Source organism: Oculina patagonica, chromosome 6 (assembly GCF_052425735.1).
Source record: "Oculina patagonica isolate OP01 chromosome 6, crgOcupat, whole genome shotgun sequence".
Taxonomy (NCBI): Eukaryota; Metazoa; Cnidaria; class Anthozoa; order Scleractinia; family Oculinidae; genus Oculina; species Oculina patagonica.
Window position 1 is genome coordinate 6430791 of NC_135763.1, and position 18835 is coordinate 6449625.

The following is an 18835-nucleotide window of genomic DNA, read 5'->3' on the forward strand; positions in this document are numbered from 1 at the left end:
ATTAAACAGGTACCTGTCAGCTAATATCCATAAGAGAATAAACGTCACGATAATTGGCCTGTTCACAACCCATCACTTTTGTGGGTACCTAAACTATATAATGCTTGCCTAATTAATTATAGATAGCTGATCTTCAAATTAAAAGAACGATTCTAGGATTTCGATTTTTGCTCTTTTACGTTATTCTTTGTTTGTCCAATTGAGTTGACTATCAAGATATTTATTAGAGTAAATAACTACTCTGTATTATATATTTACTTAGCATTAATTTTACTCGACTTTAATAAAAGCCAATTAGTGTCAATTTATGGAATGCGGAGTTTAAATAAAGTTTCAGTTTAATTCTGTTCAGATTTGTCCGTCTGTCTATCTATCTATCTTGCCTATCCCTACTCCATTCGCACTATATCATTTTCGGATGAAATCTAGTCCACAACAATGGACAACCCTCCCGTTGCAAGCTGACTCTGTCTCTTTTAAAAGAGAAAAAAAACACTTATATACAGCGTTAAGAACATGAAAACAAAATCGGTCCGCGATGCGTACGTGTGGGGGCTTGATAATTTCAAATTTGATTCTTCTTTTTTGTGAATTCATTTCAGGGTCGTAACCAGGTATATTTTTTCATCGCTGATCCCAAATTTTAGCTCTAAATTTTGATTCCTGATCCCTAAAATGTGGCAACATTTGATCCCTGATTCCATTCTGATCCGATCTGATTGGCCGATCCGGATCCCATGACTTGTGACCCGGGATCCCGGGTCCATGATCCCGATCCCGAGGCTGTGATCCCGATCCCAAGGCTGTGATCCCTGATCCCATATACCTGGTTACGACCCTGTCATTTAGTACATTCAATTACCTTAAGGCTGCTATTTATTGCGGCAAATAATCTTTGTGATTTTTTGCAAATTCATTCCTTGAAAATTTATGAGCAGCAGGTGATTCAAACATTTCTTTGATGCACATGATAACAGATAAACAGCGGAATGTCTATTACATTAATATACGATATTTTCGCCCTTACGTCATTAAGAATGTAAGAGTAGCGCAGTTGGGTAGGCATCTGACTGGGGAACGAGAGGTCGCCAGAGGCCCGAGTTCGAATCCCAGAGGGGACAATTTTTTTCTTTTTTCCTTTTTTTTTTTCTTTTTTAACCAGTAGCACTAAAATGGTTTGTTTATTATATCGCTCCGTAGGTATGCATTGCAGAATAATTTACATATATCAGAACATATAGCCATATAGACTGATTCAAGTACAAATGTATTAAATTGTGCTGTTTCTGCGGCTTTCAATATTGGCTTGCGTAAGCGTAAAAGCTTCTCTTGAATTGATGTGCAACCTGCACAGACTTCCAGCCAAACGAAATGTTGGCTAGTATGACTTCGTGAGCTGCTGTAATGACGAGCAACTTCAAGAACAGCTCAGTGAAATCAAAGAAACCACACAAAACGTACGACACGCCAAAATCCAATATGGCCTACTCGACACGCACCGCCGACTCATCCCCAGGCTCTCTCGCAGAAGACCACGTGACACAAGCAAACCCACACACAAATAAATAAATAAATCCCGCAGTCGATAACAATGTGGCGGCTTTGCTCCCACAATAATGTGTATTTTGCTTAACATTTTGGTGGTTCTAATAAATATGAAGCTTATTGTTTTTGATCATCACCTTAACAGTTTTCATAAGCTTAAATTCTCGTTTCATTTGTTACAGGTACCTTAGCCACAATAAAATAGAAGCACTGCCTGAAGGAATATTCCAAAGCTCACCAGAGCTAGAGAACTTGTAAGTACATGCACCTGTTCAGTATATTAATTTAAAGATTTCAGGAAAAATGTCTTCTGAACTACATCGAAGAGCAAATCATAGATTTTCGCAGCAAATATTTTTTAATGATGTTTACTTTCCCTTGGAAGATGCAAGGTATTTAAATTGCACAAATTTTACATTTCGTTAAGAAGTTCGATTTTGATATTTTGTGGTTTAGTGTTTTTTGCTGTTTTCATTTTTCGTGGTCGTTACTCCAAGTGTAAGAGCTATAGTAACATGATGTTAAGAAGAAAACAAATTATCAAGGACAGACAATACCTCACTGAGACGCTACGTGCGTTCACTTACGCTGTTCTTGTCCACCCGTCCTTTGTTTGTCGGTCGGTCTGTCGGTCTCTCCGTCTGATTATCTGTTGAATTCTGGTTTCATTTGTTACAGGGACAGCGTCAATAAAATAGAAGCGCTGTCTGGAGGAATATTCCAAAATTTATCAAGTCTGTGGACTTTGGAAGTACATGAATCTGGCAAATATTTAAATTTAAAGATTTCAGGAAATATTTCTTCAACAAACAATATCATCAGAAATAAATAAAAAAAAAAAAAACACGAAAAAAGGCAAATCAAACTAAATTACATAATTCCTTACTTTATAAGCCACTTCCCTTTAAAATTTTAAATAATCGATTTATTTTCTTTTCAGTTTCATATTTAATAATCATTTCGTTCTAAAACTTTGAATTTATGTCCGGTTTCTTCTGCAGTCCCACAGAAACAATTTTACAATAATAATAAAGAAGTTTAGTAAATCCAAAGAAGGGCACTGCTTTGATGTTATTCGAAATAAAACATTTTGCAAAATAAGACGAGCTACTTGATTTCATAAGAGGTACCAGCAAGATTCAAAATAATTTCAAAACTGTCTGACGTGGGGACACTGGTTAAAAAATGACACAAAGTTTCTGGTTCAGCCTCACAGAAAGTAAATAAATAATCAGTTTTGAAACCAGTTTTGTTTTATTATGCATTCGTGAAATGTCTTGGTATTCACGTGGATAAAATACTGTCACGAGCGAAAAATTGGTTATCTACAGCTCGTGATGATAATATGTTTTGAACTAAAGTTGTGCTAAAGTTTCAGCAGGTTTTGGTTAGCTGTACTTAAGCTGTTGCCATGGTAAGAGATTTCTTTGGTACCTTTATTTTGGCCTGTATTGCTTGAATGTTGAGTGGAAACCATCTTAACTTGAGGACAGGATAATTGCCTATCGTTCTCGGTGCCTGATATTTCAACTTTTATTCCCCAGAAAGTCTAATAACACTTGGGATCGCTACTAATGGTGAAAGTTTAGCGATACTCTATGGATGGTCGTAACTTTTAAAGGATTGTTATATTCGGAACTTTACAATGACGTTAAGTATGACGTAAAGTCAAAGGATGTCTCAGAAAGCATATAGCTGGTCTGACTTAAAAACCCATTACTTTTTCACAACTGTCACTCCAAGCAACCCCTGAACCAAGGAAAAACCTTTCGAATCTAAACCTGGTATAAGGCGTTATTAGAAAAGTAATGAGACGGGGAATTATCGTCATTATCACTGTAGTTGCGACTATAGTTTGGAGAAATTTGAAAATTAGAAACCGCTCAAAAACGAATTCTACGCCTCTCGGGCCATAACATTCTTGCTGTCATAATTACACATGTAAACAAGTACGACACAATAAAACGTACTGTCTTGAAATGTACCAATCTTGTTTGAAGCACTATTTTTAAAAATGATTAACTAAGTGTTTTTTTTTCTCGTTCATTGAAATGCTACATTTACTGGTTATTATTGTTCTTGTCAACCCGTACCGTTTGTCTGTCTGTCTGTCTAAATTTTATTAAATTACAGAATGGTACTACAAATTAACAACGACATAATTAACTTGATAGCAAACAAGGACAATATCAACTAAAGTTAACGGTATACATAAACGTTCGCGGCTAGACCGACGGCATATTACACAGCTACCTGTCAGCTAATATCTCTAAGAGAATAAAAGTCACGATAATTAGCCTGTTCACAACCCCATCACTTATGTGGGTACCTAAATTATCAAATGCTTGCCTAATTAATTATAGATAGCTGATCTTCAAAAGAACGATTGTAGGATTTCGATTTTTGCTCTTTTCCGTAATTCTTTATAACCTATCGAGATATTTATTAGAGTAAATAACTACTCTGTATTATATATTTACTTAGCATTAATTTTTTTCGACTTTAATACAAGCCAATCAGTGAAAATTTATGGTATTCGGAGGTTAAATAAAGTTTCAGTTTAATTCATGTCAGTTCTGTCCCTCTGTCTATCTATCGGTCTTGCCTATCCCTACTCGATTCGCACTATATCTTTTTTGGATGGAATCTAGTCCAAGGTATTGAACAACCCTCCCGTTGCAATCTTATTCTGTCTCTTGTAAAAGAGAAAAAAACTTATATACAGCGTTAAGAACATGAAAACATAATATGTATTTTGCTTAACATTTTGGTGGTTCTAATAAATATTGTTTTATTGGTTTTGATCATCACCTTAACATTTTTCATGAGCTTAAATTCTCGTTTCATTTGTTACAGGGACCTTAGCCACAATAAAATAGAAGCGCTGCCTGAAGGAATATTCCAAAGCTCACCACAGCTATATCATTTGTAAGTACATACACTTGTTCAGTATATTAATTTAAAGATTTCAGGAAAAATGTCTTCAGAACTACATCGAAGAGCAAATCATAAATTTTCGCAGCAAATGTTTTTTATTGTTGTTTACTTTTCCTTGGAAGTTGCAAGGTATTTAAATTGCATAAATTTAACAACATTTCGTTAAGAAGATCGATTTTGATATTTTTGAGTTAAGTGTTTTTTTTTTGCTGTTTTCATTTCTCGTAGTCGTTACTCCAAGTATAAGAGCTATAGTAACGCGATGTTAAGAAGAAAGAAATCATTAAGGGCAGACAATACCTCACTGAGACGCTACGCTCACTTACGCTGTACTTGTCCATCCGTCCTTTGACTGTCGGTCGGTCTGTCTGTCTCTCCGTCTGATTATCTGTTGAATTCTGGTTTCATTTGTTACAGGGACCTTAGCGTCAATAAAATAGAAGCACTGTCTGGAGTAATATTCCAAAATTTATCAAGTCTGTAGGCTTTGGAAGTACATGAATCTGGCAAATATTTAAATTTAAAGATTTCAGGAAATATTTCTTCAACAAACAACATCAGAAATAAAATAAAAAAAAAAAACACGAAAAAAGGCAAATCAAACTAAATTACATAATTTTTTACTTTATATGCCACTTCCCTTTAAAACTTTGAATAATCTATTTATTTTCTTCACAGTTTCATATTTAATAATCATTTTGTTCTAAAAACTTTGTATTTATGTCCGGTTTCTTCTGCAGTCCCACAGAAACAATTTTGCAATAATAATAAAGAAGTTTAGTAAATCCAAAGAAGGGCACTGCTTTGATGTTATTCGAAATAAAACATTTTGCAAAATAAGACGAGCTACTTGATTTCATAAGAGGTACCAGCAAGATTCAAAATAATTTCAAAACTGTCTGACGTGGGGACACTGGTAAAAAAATGACACAAAGTTTCTGGTTCAGCCTCACAGAAAGTAAATAAATAATCAGTTTTGAAACCAGTTTTGTTTTATTATGCATTCGTGAAATGTCTTGGTATTCACGTGGATAAAATACTGTCGCGAGCGAAAAATTGGTTATCTACAGCTCGTGATGATAATATGTTTTGAACTGACATGAAACGTCCGTTTTAACTGAAATATAGATAATTTCAAATCCATTTTTCTCTCGCGGGGTCAGCTTGGGTGCTAAAGTTTCAGCAGGTTTTGGTTAGCTGTACTTAAGCTGTTGCCATGGTAAGAGATTTCTTTGGTACCTTTATTTTGGCCTGTATTGCTCGAATGTTGAGTGGAAACCATCTTAACTTGAGGACAGGATAATTGCCTATCGTTCTTGGTGCCTGATATTTCAACTTTTATTTCCCAGAAAGTCTAATAACACTTGGGATCGCTACTAATGGTGAAAGTTTAGCGATACTCTATGGATGGTCGTAACTTTTAAAGGATTGTTATCTTCGGAACTTTACAATGACGTTAAGTATGACGTAAAGTCAAAGGATGTCTCAGAAAGCATATAGCTGGTCTGACTTAAAAACCCATTACTTTTTCACAACTGTCACTCCAAGCAACCCCTGAACCAAGGAAAAACCTTTCGAATCTAAACCTGGTATAAGGCGTTATTAGAAAAGTAATGAGACGGGGAATTATCGTCATTATCACTGTAGTTGCGACTATAGTTTGGAGAAATTTGAAAATTAGAACCTGAACCGCTCAAAAACGAATTCTACGCCTCTCGGGCCATAACATTCTTGCTGTCATAATTACACATGTAAACAAGTACGACACAATAAAACGTACTGTCTTGAAATATACCAATCTTGTTTGAAGCACTATTTTTAAAAATGATTAACTAAGTGTTTTTTTTTTTCTCGTTCATTGAAACGCTACATTTACTGGTTATTATTGTTCTTGTCAACCCGTATAGTTTGTCTGTCTTTCAGTCTGAATTTTATTAACTTACAGAATGGTACTACAAAATAACAACGACATAATTAACTTGATAGCAAACAAGGGCAATATCAGCTAAAGTTAACGGTATGCATAAACGTTCGCAGGTAGACCGACGACATATTAAACAGGTACCTCTCAGCTAATATCCCTAAGAGAATAAAAGTCACGATAATTGGCCTGTTCACAACCCCATCACTTTTGTGGGTACCTAAATTATACAATGCTTGCCTAATTAATTATAGATAGCTGATCTTCAAAAGAACGATTGTAGGATTTCGATTTTTGCTCTTTTCCGTAATTCTTTATAATAGTTTGTCCAATTGAGTTGTCTATCGAGATATTTATTAGAGTAAATAACTACTCTCTATTATATATTTACTTAGCATTAATTTTTCTCGACTTTAATACAAGCCAATCGGTCTCAATTTATGGTATTCGGAGTTTAAATAAAGTTTCAGTTTAATTCATGTCAGTTCTGTCTGTCTGTCTATCTATCGGTCTTGCCTATCCCTACTCGATTCGCACTATATCTTTTCCGGAAGGAATCTAGTCCACAGTATTGTACAACCCTCCCGATTGCGTTGCAAGCTGACTATGTCTCTTTTAAAAAACACTTATATACAGCGTTAAGAACATGAAAACATAATGTGTATTTTGCTTAACATTTTGGTGGTTCCAATTAATATGAACTTATTGTTTTTAATCATCACCTTAACATTTTTCATGAACATAAATTCTCGTTTCATTTGTTACAGGGACCTTAGGCACAATAAAATAAAAGCGCTGCCTGAAGGAATATTCCAAAGCTCACCAAAGCTATATTATTTGTAAGTACATGCACCTGTTCAGTATATAAATTTAAAGATTTCAGGAAAAATGTCTTCAGAACTACATCGAAGAGCAAATCCTAAATTTTCGCAGCAAATGTTTTTTATTGATGTTTACTTTCCCTGGGAAGTTGCAAAGTATTTAAATTGCATAAATTTTACATTTCGTAAAGAAGTTCGATTTTGATATTTTGTAGTTTAGTGTTTTTTGCTGTTTTCATTTCTCGTGGTCGTTACTCTAAGTGTAAGAGCTATAGTAACGTGATGATAAGAAGAAAGAAATCATTAAGAACAGACAATACCACACTGAGACGCTACGTACGTTCACTTACGCTGTTCTTGTCCATCCGTCCTTTGCCTGTCGGTCGGTCTGTCGGTCTCTCCGTCTGATTATCTGTTAAATTCTGGTTTCATTTTTTTTTTGTAACAGGGACCTTAGCGACAATAAAATAGAAGCGCTGCCTGAAGGAATATTCATTATATTTATTTAAATTTAAAGATTTCAGGAAAAATGTCTTTAACAAACAACATCAGAAAGAAAAAAAAAACACGAAGAAAGGCAGATCAAACTAAATTACATAATTCCTTACTTTATAAGCCACTTCCCTTTAAAATTTTGAATAATCTATTCTCAGTTTCATATTTAATCATCATTTTTTTCTAAAAGCTTTGAATGTATGTCCGGTTTCTTCTGCAGTCCCACAGAAACCATTTTACTATAATAATAAAGTAGTTTTATTGATTGGCACTGCTTTGATGTTATTCCAAATAAAACATTTTGCAAAGAAAAACGAGCTACTTGATTTCATAAGAGGTACCAGCAAGATTCAAAATCATTCCAAAACTGTCTGACGTGGGGACACCGGTAAAAAAAAAAAACGATACAAAGTTTCTGGTTCAGCCTCACAGAAAGTAAATAAATAATCAGTTTTGAAACCAGTTTTGTTTTATTTCGCATTCGTGAAATGTCTTGGTATTCACGTGGATAAAATACTGTCGTGGGCGAAAACATGGTTATCTACAGTTCGTGATAATAATATGTTTTGAACTGACATGAAACGTCCGTTTTAACTGAAATATGGATAATTTCAAATCCATTTTTTTTCTCTCGCAGGGTCAACTTGAGTGCTAAAGTTTTAGCCGGTTTTTGTTAGCTGTAGTTAAGCTGTTGGCATGCTAAGAGATTTCTTTGGTAACTTTATTTTGGCCTGTATTGCTCGAATGTTTGGTGGATACCATTTTAACATGAGAAAAGGATAATTGCCTATCGTTCTTGGTACCTGTTATTTCAACTTTTATTTCCCAGAAAGTCTAATAACACTTGAGATCGCTACTAATGGTGAAAGTTTAGCGATACTCTATGGATGGTCGTAACTTTTAGGGGATTGTTACCTTCTGAACTTTACAGTATGACATAAAGTCAAAGGATGTCTCAGATAAGCATAAATGATCTGACTTAAAAACCCAAAGACCTAGGAATAAAGCTACACCTATAAACAAAATAACAGCGGGTTAAGTTGCAGCCTATCTAACTGAAAAAGGTTCCAAAGTCAAGGCACGAAATCAATAAAAAAAATAGTAACAGTGAATTAAGGTTTAATTTGTAATTACCAAAAAACAGAAAGCTTGAAAAAGTACTTGTTTTTTATAAAACACCTTTTTCACTTTTATAAACCAATTTTATTAAGACCTACATATTTCAGGTTTACAAGCACGAAAAATAAAAGACGGATTCGATAAATAGATGCAAACCGAACACTAATAGTCACAATAATCTTATCGACTTACCGAACGTTTTGCAACCAAAAAATAAAAAAAATAAACAGCGACGCCTCAAACAGCGACAATATTAAACAATTACTCCAGGAGTGCGCGTTGGATATGAGAAGGTAGATAGCCAACGAGGCGACTAGCGCCGAGTTGGTTATAACTATCTCATATCCAACATTATTAAATTCTCAACCTTGGATATTGCATTTCTAGCTTTCTCATTGGTTCACTGAATCCCGGTTATCAGCTCATATACCTATGTTTGACCTTATATGGGAAATAAGTGCGGCAAGTGCCGCTCAGCGTAAAATTTTTCTGCGGGAAGCGACAGTTCCATCAGAAAAATGGTTGAAAACAGCAAATTTGGCGAGCTTTATGAACAAGAAATAATCAGCGGTGCCTACAAAAACCACAGAAATGGCATAGTAAAATTAACTACGCAAAACAAAAAGATTAATGCGAAAAGTTTATTTTAAAATACTTGTAAACGCACAACAAGAGCGAGTGAATAAAGTAGAAAAGCAGCAAATAATTTACGAAAGCGGAACGGCAAACTGACACAGTTTCATTCAGTGTACATCATAAAATTAGGCTCAGCACTTCTTTAAAGTTTGTTACCTTTCAAACTTGGTCTTGTCCTTTCATACTTCAATAAACCTGCTCCACTTTGAGCTCAATTTCGCTTTAAATAATATAGCAGTCTTGATGGCAGCCGTGGAGCCGTAAACAAGTACAATGTAACTCCTGCTTCGTTCGACTTGCACAAGACGTGTAGTTTCCAGAAAAGCTTTTGCTTCGGATCATCCCGTAAATCTTAACTGTTGTCACAATTTCCATGATATATAGACGACTATAGAGGTGATTTTTCGAAGAAAATCTTGGGAAGAAAACTCTGTCGCTCGCTTTCCTCGTGTGTTTCATTCAACTCAAGAAGTGAACACCGCGCCACAAATTTTCACGCCTCGATCCTCATACTATCACTTTGTTTACATCAAAATAAAATGTCCAGTCGATTTAAACTTAAAGAAGAATTTAATAAAACAATTATTCAATTCGCCCTTGTTGGATACGAGTCGTTATAGCCAACTCGGCGCTTCGCGCCTCGTTGGCTATTTACCACATCGTATCCAACGCGGGCTCATAGAATAATTGTTAAATATATCCTACTGCTACTGCTACTGCGTTTGCTACTGCTACTGCTACTTCTACTTCTACTACTTTTAGTAACTAAGTCCTCTCACTACCTACCCATCCCTGTTCTTCACTTAAGCCCTTGTTAAACGGTAATGCAAGTGGACGCAAGTAGCCGCAAGTTGAACTTGCGTACAGACTTGTGTTGGCTGGCCAAAGGCACCCGCAAGTTTACTCGCCAGTGAACGCAAGTTGTACTTGAAGTAAAAAGCAAGACTCGCAATGATTTGCGTTGGGTGGCAAAACGGGTGAAAACTTGCGTTGACTTTCGTGCAAAGTTGGTCTCCACCAAAGTGAACGCAATTTATCGCAAGTCAACGCAAGTTCACGAACCCAAGTCCTGGCCAAACGGAGACGCAAGTGGACTTAAGGTGGCTCCATTGGGTTTTGAGATATCACGGCGTGCGCACAAGTGATACCCATCAAGAGATCATTTTCGCGTTATTTTTTTAACTAGTTAAATAAAAGCTGCCGAAATATTAAAAACAAGGACTAAAATATGTTGTGTATTATTCTTTTTTAAAATAGCGGCCTTTGTTTTTGAGCTATATCTACTCAAAAAGTCCTGTTTTTTTGGTGTTTTTTTGGCTTTGATCTTAAATTTCTTTAATTTTCTTTGGTGAAAATTTTTTAAATTCTCCCAACGGATTGAATGTGATGACAAGTAACTTTTAAAAACAAAAAAAGTAGGGGTTGTCCAGGTCGTTTTTGCGTTTTTGGTTATTTTGTGTTTTTTTGACTAAGCCAAAAAACTGGCTTACAATTTTTTTTAAAAAAAACGGCAAAAGGGGCAGTTAAAAAGGTATTACATCTATGCCAAATTTTAAGGAATTTCACCGAAGGAAACTCTAGTAAATACCAGGGGAAAATTTCTATTTTCGCCCGAATAATAATTACGTCATCAGAATAGAAATTGTCCAAGATCGCTATTTGAGCATGCGCGAACTTTCGAACCATACGAGTTGATGTGTAAAGACGAGCGTTCCCCGTTGTTGTCGGTTTTTGTGCGAGATATCTGTTAACCAAAAGGTTAGTTAGAGACATACTTTAATCCTTTATGTAGCAGAATCTCTGAAATTCTGCTCAAAGTATCTCACAATCGCGGAGACTATTCTTCATTTTCTCTTTTGCTTTCGATCGTACGAACTTTACAAAAGCGACCAGAAGCACCGCGGACGTTGTAAACACCTTTTTAGGGTGTTGTAAACTCTTTTATCTGCTCAACACAGGAAAGCACGGGTGTTGTTTCATTGGCAGAAAGCAAGTCTCGCGTTTTCTCGCCGAAAATTTCACGCTCGCGTGAAGCCGCCATGTTTGTTTTTGCCGGCATTTCAAGCTCGTACCCATTCTTCGCGCGGTCAAGAAACCCTATGGAGCCACCTTAAGTTAAAAGCTTGCGGCTACTTGCATCTCTGATTGGTCAGGCTATACATACACGTACAGTGATATTTCATTAGCAGTATTACGTTAAGGAAACATATTTTCTTGTTTAGATTTCTTAGATACGCTAAATGACAATGTCTTGCATTTCTTCTTTCCAGGTACCTGCAATGGAATCAACTTAGCAATCTAACCTCCGGATTATTCTCCAATCTGAGGATACTGTTGACTTTGTAAGTTCGTTACCATTCTCTCTTTACATTTTAATTCTTTAAGGGAATATCGTGGGGATCCGACTATTTTCTAGGCTTCTTTACACGCTGACGCTATCGCTGTAGTAAAAGGAAAATAAGTTTACATAGGGTGAAGAACATGAACACATTATGTTACATTTCTTTAATATTAATTCTGGTGGTTGTGATAGAAATGAAACTCGTTTTTCGTAATAATTACTTTACTTTGGTTTTTACAGGGATGTTAGCCACAATAAAATAGAAGTGCTGCCAGAAAGAATTTTCCAAAGCTTGCAAAGGCTAAGATATTTGTAAGTACATACATGTGGCAAGTATTTCAAGTTGAAGATTCAAGGAAAAATGTCTTCAGAACTACATCTAAAAATTGTCACAGTAAATTTTTTATCGATGGATACTTTCCCTTGCAAGTCGCATGTTGTTAATGTTTCCCTAAATCTTAAATTTGTTAAAGGAGAGTGATTCTCCAATCTTTAGCGCTTTTCCTGTTTTCATTCGTTTGGGCACTACTCCAAAATTTACAGTTACTGCTTCCGATTATAACGTTACCAACCTTGGGCGGCCATTACTTGATAACTTTTATATAATGTGCATGGGATAACCTATCAAAAGGTGTCGCAACCTGAGATAACAGATTTTGCGGAATTAGGGCTAGAAAGGTTATTTTTACGGCAGACTACCGTAACAATTCGTAAGTAACGACACTTGCTAATGTTGAGATGTTGGTCCACAACATAAATACGCACGCACAGAAGGTCCAACAACTGTATTAAACGGCGATTTTTTTTTGTAAATTTCTAACGATGAATACGAATGAATTAAAACAAAACGACACACAATTAGGGCGACAAAAAAAATAATAATTAAAAAAAAAACAAGTAATACAGCGAAACATGGCTTACCAATTGCTGGAAGGAAACAAGGTCCGTAGAACCGACTGCAAACGTGACACGAAGTGAGAGAGAAAAAGGCCGCACGAATATAAAGAGTAAATTAGCATACGGCCGGTGAAAAATATAGGCATGCAGAGTAAACACACAAAGCAAATATTACAATTTGGTAAAGTGACGCAGCAGAGACTGTCACTCGCGAATTGGCCTGCTTAGCCACTCGCGTAGGTGCAGATAAAACAAACTGGACGCTACATCGTCTCTCGTAGACGGAAGGATGCCAACTACGAAAGTGACGAAATAATAACAAATACGAATAAATAAATGAAAGCAAATCACGAAAAGCCACAACAGTAACTTTTGGATTAAACAGCGTATTTATGTCCTACTTTGGAGGGGTCGTTATTAAAAACTAGCATATTAGCCCTTAAATCTTCCCTTCTCGGGCTAATATTTGTTTTAAGGTTATTAACTTTCCGCGGGGCAACTACCAGCCTATAGTTCCTCGACAGAAACACTCCATTGACAGAACATATCGTAATGATTCGATTTAGCGCCCTCCTTCCAGTAAGCGCCCTTTCGAATGTATTTTTGTCAATAAGCGCCCCTATTCCAATAAGCTCCCCCATTCTAATAAGCACCTCCATTCTTATAAGCGCCCATATTCTAATAAGCGCCCCCTATTGTGGAGAATAGGGCTTTCCACAAGTTGCTCAAGATTTCCCAAAAAGTTGCTCTAAATTTCTCAAAAAGTTCCTCAAAAGTTGCTCCAAAAATCCAAAAAAGTTGCTTCTGATTGATATAAGTTGTTCAAAAGTTGCCCCAAAAAATCCAAAACGCTGCTTCTAATAAAACAAATTCTATAAATATATGCTAATTTTCCTTTGAGGGTTACATTAACGTAACATTTCTAAGCAATTTTATGCAATATTACAGCAAATAACAAGGATTTCTTTAAATGAGAAAAATCGTGAAGATATGGATGACGTCATGTTTAATGACGACTTTTGAGCCAAAAGTTGAAACGTCTTCAGATTTTCCTCGAAAATCTTCGGCAAACCTCGTATAAATCTTCGGAAACGTTCTTATACACTCGGATAATCTTCGGATATCTTCGGTCTGGAAATTGCTCAAAATGCAACAAGTTGCTCGAGAGGAAAAAAGTTGCTCGAAGGGGAAAAAGTTGCTCGAAATATGAAAAGTTGCCAAAAAGTTGCCGAGCAACTTAGTGGAGAACTGCCCCTTCTGATGTCATCGACGACGAATAGATTAACTCATGAACATTCACCGTATCGTACATGTATATATTTACTGCTAAAATTAACAATTCTTTTAAAAGTAACTGAACTTTCAACAAATTGTTACTGTTACAGTTTTGTTTTGAACATTTGGTTGTTTCTCAAAAAGTTGAAAAAGCGCCCTGTCCGGAATAAGTGCCCTGTCTCGAATAAGCGCCCTCTCTTTATGTGCCAAAAGTAAATAAGCGCCCCGGGCGCTAAATCGAATCATTACGGTAGGTAAAAACTATAGATGCCCGGTACCCCAGATGTGCGCATTGATTGTCAAGTATCGCTGAACGACTTCGCCTTTATTCTCATGTTTTGTTGTTTTAATGATCCTCGATACGGCGGTACCTTAATGGATCATCCCTTTATCCACATATCTATCTCCCATACCTTATTTCATACTCGTACCCATACCACAGATTGAAACGTGTAACGCGCGTTCACAGCGTTTGAATATTCTGCTTTGCCAAGTACAATATTTGGAAACACGAAGAGTTTGTTCGTGAATACTTTATACACGTAATGACACACGCAACAACATTTTCGGTTTGCGGTATATTAAGTTACTTAAATTCCGATCTTAGCGCCGTTACTTTCCTTTAGAAATTAAAAGAATTCATTAAGTGTATCAAAGTGAAGTGCTCCAGACTACTTTTAATGACGATGAAACAGGAGAATTTAACCAAATTTAACTTTACTCAACGAAGCTGGTTAAAAAACAAGATTACGCCATTGAGCATGAGCTAGCGCGCGCTGTGAATTTAATCCAAATACTGCAATTTTGATTGGTTAATGTTTTCTCGCGATTTTCTAAATATGGTACTTACTGGGAACGAATATGCAAACGCTTTGTAAAATGCGAATCATAGGGAGCTACACGTTTCAACACTTGTGGGTTTCTGCAGAAACCCATAAGTGTTGAAACGTGCAATTCCCTATAATTCGCATTTTACAAAGCGTTTGCACATTCGTTTCTACTAAGTACCATATTTGGAAAATCAGGCGAAAAAATTAGCCAATCAAAATTGCGCCCGCTATCTCGCGCTCGACGGTGTAATCTTGTTTTTGAACAAGCTTGGTTGAGTAAAGTTATATTTGGCTAAATTCTCTTGTTTTTTACACTGGAGAACATCGCTTGGATACACTTTATGAATTTCTTTATTAGTTTCTGTAGGAAATTTACAGCCTTTAGGTCGGAATTAAGCAACTCACCGCAAAACCGAAAATGTTGTTTCATGTGTCATTTCGTGTGTAAAACATTAGCATACAAACTCTTTGTGTTTCCAAATATGGTACTTGGCAAAACTGAATATTCAAACGCTGTGAACGCGCGTTACACGTTTCAACCCTTATGGTTTTCTGCCCATACCTCATCCCCAACCAAAACACTCTGCCACAATGCCGAAACCTCTTTTATTTTGCTAAGCTTTACTACAGCCTCTAAATTTCACAGAAAGAGATAAATAAAGATTACCAAATTACATTTTGGCTCGTTACAAATACTGAAGCGAGAACGCCTGAGTGACGAGTATTGAAGAGTTTTGTTCTTGGTAAACTGCGCTTAGGTCCAAAGCAAGGCAAGCTAAAATATATCTGATACCACCCGGCGTCATCACTTGGTCTAACTTGTGTAATGTTTAACCGTTGCCGAGGTCCCCCAGCCAACATGGGCCATAATAGATTCTAATGGTATAACAGCGAGAAGAAGAGAAATAGCGCAGCCACTGCGCATGCCATATAGAGTCACCCGCCGCTTGCTTAAAGCCCAGGGAGTTGTTGGGTATAAGAAGATAGACGGGTCTGATTCGCCACGGAGTCAAAAACTTATCAGTAACGTCGCCCGCTTTATTCTGAACCTTTTCTTATAGGAACACAGACTAAATCACACAGTTTTATGTAGGTTTCTTAAGGGCGAACATATTAGACGTGCCATCCTGTAAAGACTTTGTTAGCGTGTGATTGAACAGGATACCTTCTTTCCCAGGAAAATAGAGTACTCTTGTTTTTTTTTTCCGACTTAAGTCCCCTGCCCTGTCGCCCGCAAAAAAAAACCCTGGGTCTTGAAGAAGGCTGGTTTTGAGCACAAAGTATGTAAAGCTGAATTGGGGACGTATTGGGATCATTCAATAATCTAAAGATCTCTTGTAAAATTGCTGCCAAATCTGTTATAATTAAACAAAGGCTCAGTTTGTGAGGGAACTATTCCGGTCAGCAGTTGCTCTTCTCGCGAAGCCGTTAAGTAGGACTTCACTTTCCGAGAAGCTGCAGGGTAACCGTAGCCCGGGAACACGAGATCGTCCAGAATTCTACCCCATTTGCCGAATATAGATTTCAGATGGGAGAGATAAGTTTCCAGATGAGATGAGATAAGTTTCCAGATGAAAGAGTCCGCTTTTCCAAAAGCTCAGCGTCATAAACACAGTTTTTATCGTGTACCACATTTTTCCAAGTCCTGTCTTTCCAGATAAGAAAGCTAACTGCATCACCGGGAGAAGCTGTCGTAATATCTCTATCAAACGTAGTTTGTACAAGAAAACACGATAGTTCTTTTCTTAAGGCGATCTTGTTTCGAATAGGGAGTCATTTCTGACGCCTTCTTTTAAAGGTCAAATGAACAGAAATTTCGATACACGCACCGCAGAGATATTGCCAGTTGAAAAGTGCTTTTTTAGGCCTTCATAATCGTAGAGTGCTCGGAAAAATTGTCGGAAAATTATCGGAAATTAAAACTTGTGACGTCATAATTCGCAACAGCAGAGATTTAGAAAACGATTTTGTAATGAAATTAAACGCTAAAAAATTGTTAAAACTCATTTTAACCCTTAATTTGCTGAAATTATTCCTAAAAACGCGTTTTTTAACCGTTAATCGATTTTCTTGGCTCTACGGTCCAAAAGTTCTCTAAATTTGCTAAAAATGCACTTTCTGACAATGCAGGAAGATTTTGATGAAATTTCCATGTAAAAATGTACAATATTTTACTTTGGCGCATGCGCATAAGCCAAAATTTGGACTCTTTTTTTTTTTTTTTTGCTGAACCGTTCGATTTTTTTCCTTGCTCCTTTCCTTTTCGTTTTTCTCTGCTTTCTTATTCTCTCTATCTTTTACTCTGTGCACCCCTTTTGATCTGAATCAATGGAAAACCCTGGAAAGGAGATCATGATCAAGTACGGGTATTTTGGCCTGTTTTAGCACCAATTTTATACCAAAAACTGATCGCGTTTTTTTCGATTAGCTCTGTCGGAATGCAGTCAATATTAAAGATGGACAGTCCTGTGGAAAGATCTATCTAAGCTCTATAAGATGCAAATCACAAAAAATCTGCTGACGTGTAAATTGGTGACGTCATAAGTGGCAGAATGGCCATTCCTCCAAATCCCGGAATAATCCGCGCTTAGCATGTTAAGGGTTAAAGCTTTAAAAATTTTAAAAAAGTAGACGACGTTTCGACGCTACTCTACGCCATTATCAAGTCAAAAGAAGTGATAGTTAAAATAAGAATATATATATAACGTGAAACAATAAAAATAGTTGTGTGTCCTATGGGCATAATACGTAAAGTAAAACAATAGAAAAACTAAAAGTTCTAATTAAAATAGGGAAGTGTCAAGTAAATAATTTGGCGCGGATAGAGTCACTTTGTGTGTTGAGAGAAGGATTAATGTCCCTGATGAACAGCGTCTTGTATACGAGACAGTCAAACTTGCTTCTGCATTTCTTTAAAACTCTGACAAGGTGATCAATCTTTGCTCCTTTGCTGCCATGTTGTGCCGCAAGGTGTCTACCGATCGCAGAATAACGGTGCTCACTAATGCGTTGATGTAGGTGTCGGGCAGTAAACCCGACATAATTTGCATCGCACAAACCACATTGAAACAAACAAAAAAAACGTATTGTGTGTTTACGATCGGGGGCTTGTTTTCCTTTACGCACAAAATCTGCGACAGTTTTCTGCTGGTAAAGACGGGTTTGTAATCGATGTTGATCTTGGATCCCAGAGAATGAATTTCTTTGCGGACGCGATTAGCTGATCGTTGATCTTTAATAGGCAATGAAATGTAGACAGATGGCTCTGATGGGGTTGCGGCGTGCGATTCTGTATTAGTTTCTTGCCTGAACTTGTGTATTGTGGAATCGACTAATGCGTTCGGGTAGTGTAGTTTTGAAAACATGGTGCGTAACTTGTCGCACTCTTTCGTGAAGGCTTCTTCGGTGGAGGATAAACGGTGCGCCCGATCAACCATTGTGTTTACCAGGCCTTTTTTGTATCTGTTATCAACGTGGCTTTGAAAATGGAGCAGAAGTCCCGTGTCAGTTGGTTTTCTGTAGAATTCCGTTTTTAGTGTGTTGTCGTTTCTTGCGATTAGTGTGCCAAGAAATGGAATAGAGCCCTCATGTTCAAGTTCCATGGTAAAGGACATGAAGACGACCGCTGACTGATTCCGCAGATTGCACTTTATAATTTAAATAAATGTGTTTAGTGACATTTCAAGCAGTTATTTCGTTCTGTTCGGCCGTTTTTCAGTTGATTGTTTGTTGGTTGTTGTTCAGAGACGCGAATTTTATTCAATGAAATAGCTAAAACTCAAAAATAGCCTAAGCAAATACAAGTTTTTTTTGCTGTCGTTTTGCCTATAATGTGAGACATAGGTAGTATGCAGGCTTGTATGCAAACAAATCAGGAGTCTCTATTGCTCTTTCTCATAAGCATTTAACGATTCTCATTAGCATGTGCACGTGCGTTTTGTATCTTGGTACATTTCATAGCCGTTCTCTGCCAAAAAACAATTTAGCGAGCTTTAGCAAACCACGACGGCAACGTGAA

General features: G+C 36.7%; 2 protein-coding genes across 2 annotated transcripts in view; both read left to right on the forward strand.

The window, feature by feature from the left end:
• The window catches only part of LOC144656582 (uncharacterized), a 432902-nt gene that overhangs the window by 205405 nt on the left and 208662 nt on the right, over window positions 1-18835 (forward strand). The window lies entirely within an intron of this gene.
• LOC144656253 (uncharacterized) overlaps window positions 1849-18835 on the forward strand; it is a 42831-nt gene continuing 25844 nt past the window's right edge. Inside the window, exons 1-5 of the mRNA XM_078516489.1 lie at window positions 1849-1937; window positions 4402-4473; window positions 7171-7242; window positions 11745-11816; window positions 12056-12127. Coding sequence (XP_078372615.1) covers window positions 1849-1937; window positions 4402-4473; window positions 7171-7242; window positions 11745-11816; window positions 12056-12127 — 377 coding nt within the window. The remainder of the gene's footprint in view (window positions 1938-4401; window positions 4474-7170; window positions 7243-11744; window positions 11817-12055; window positions 12128-18835) is intronic.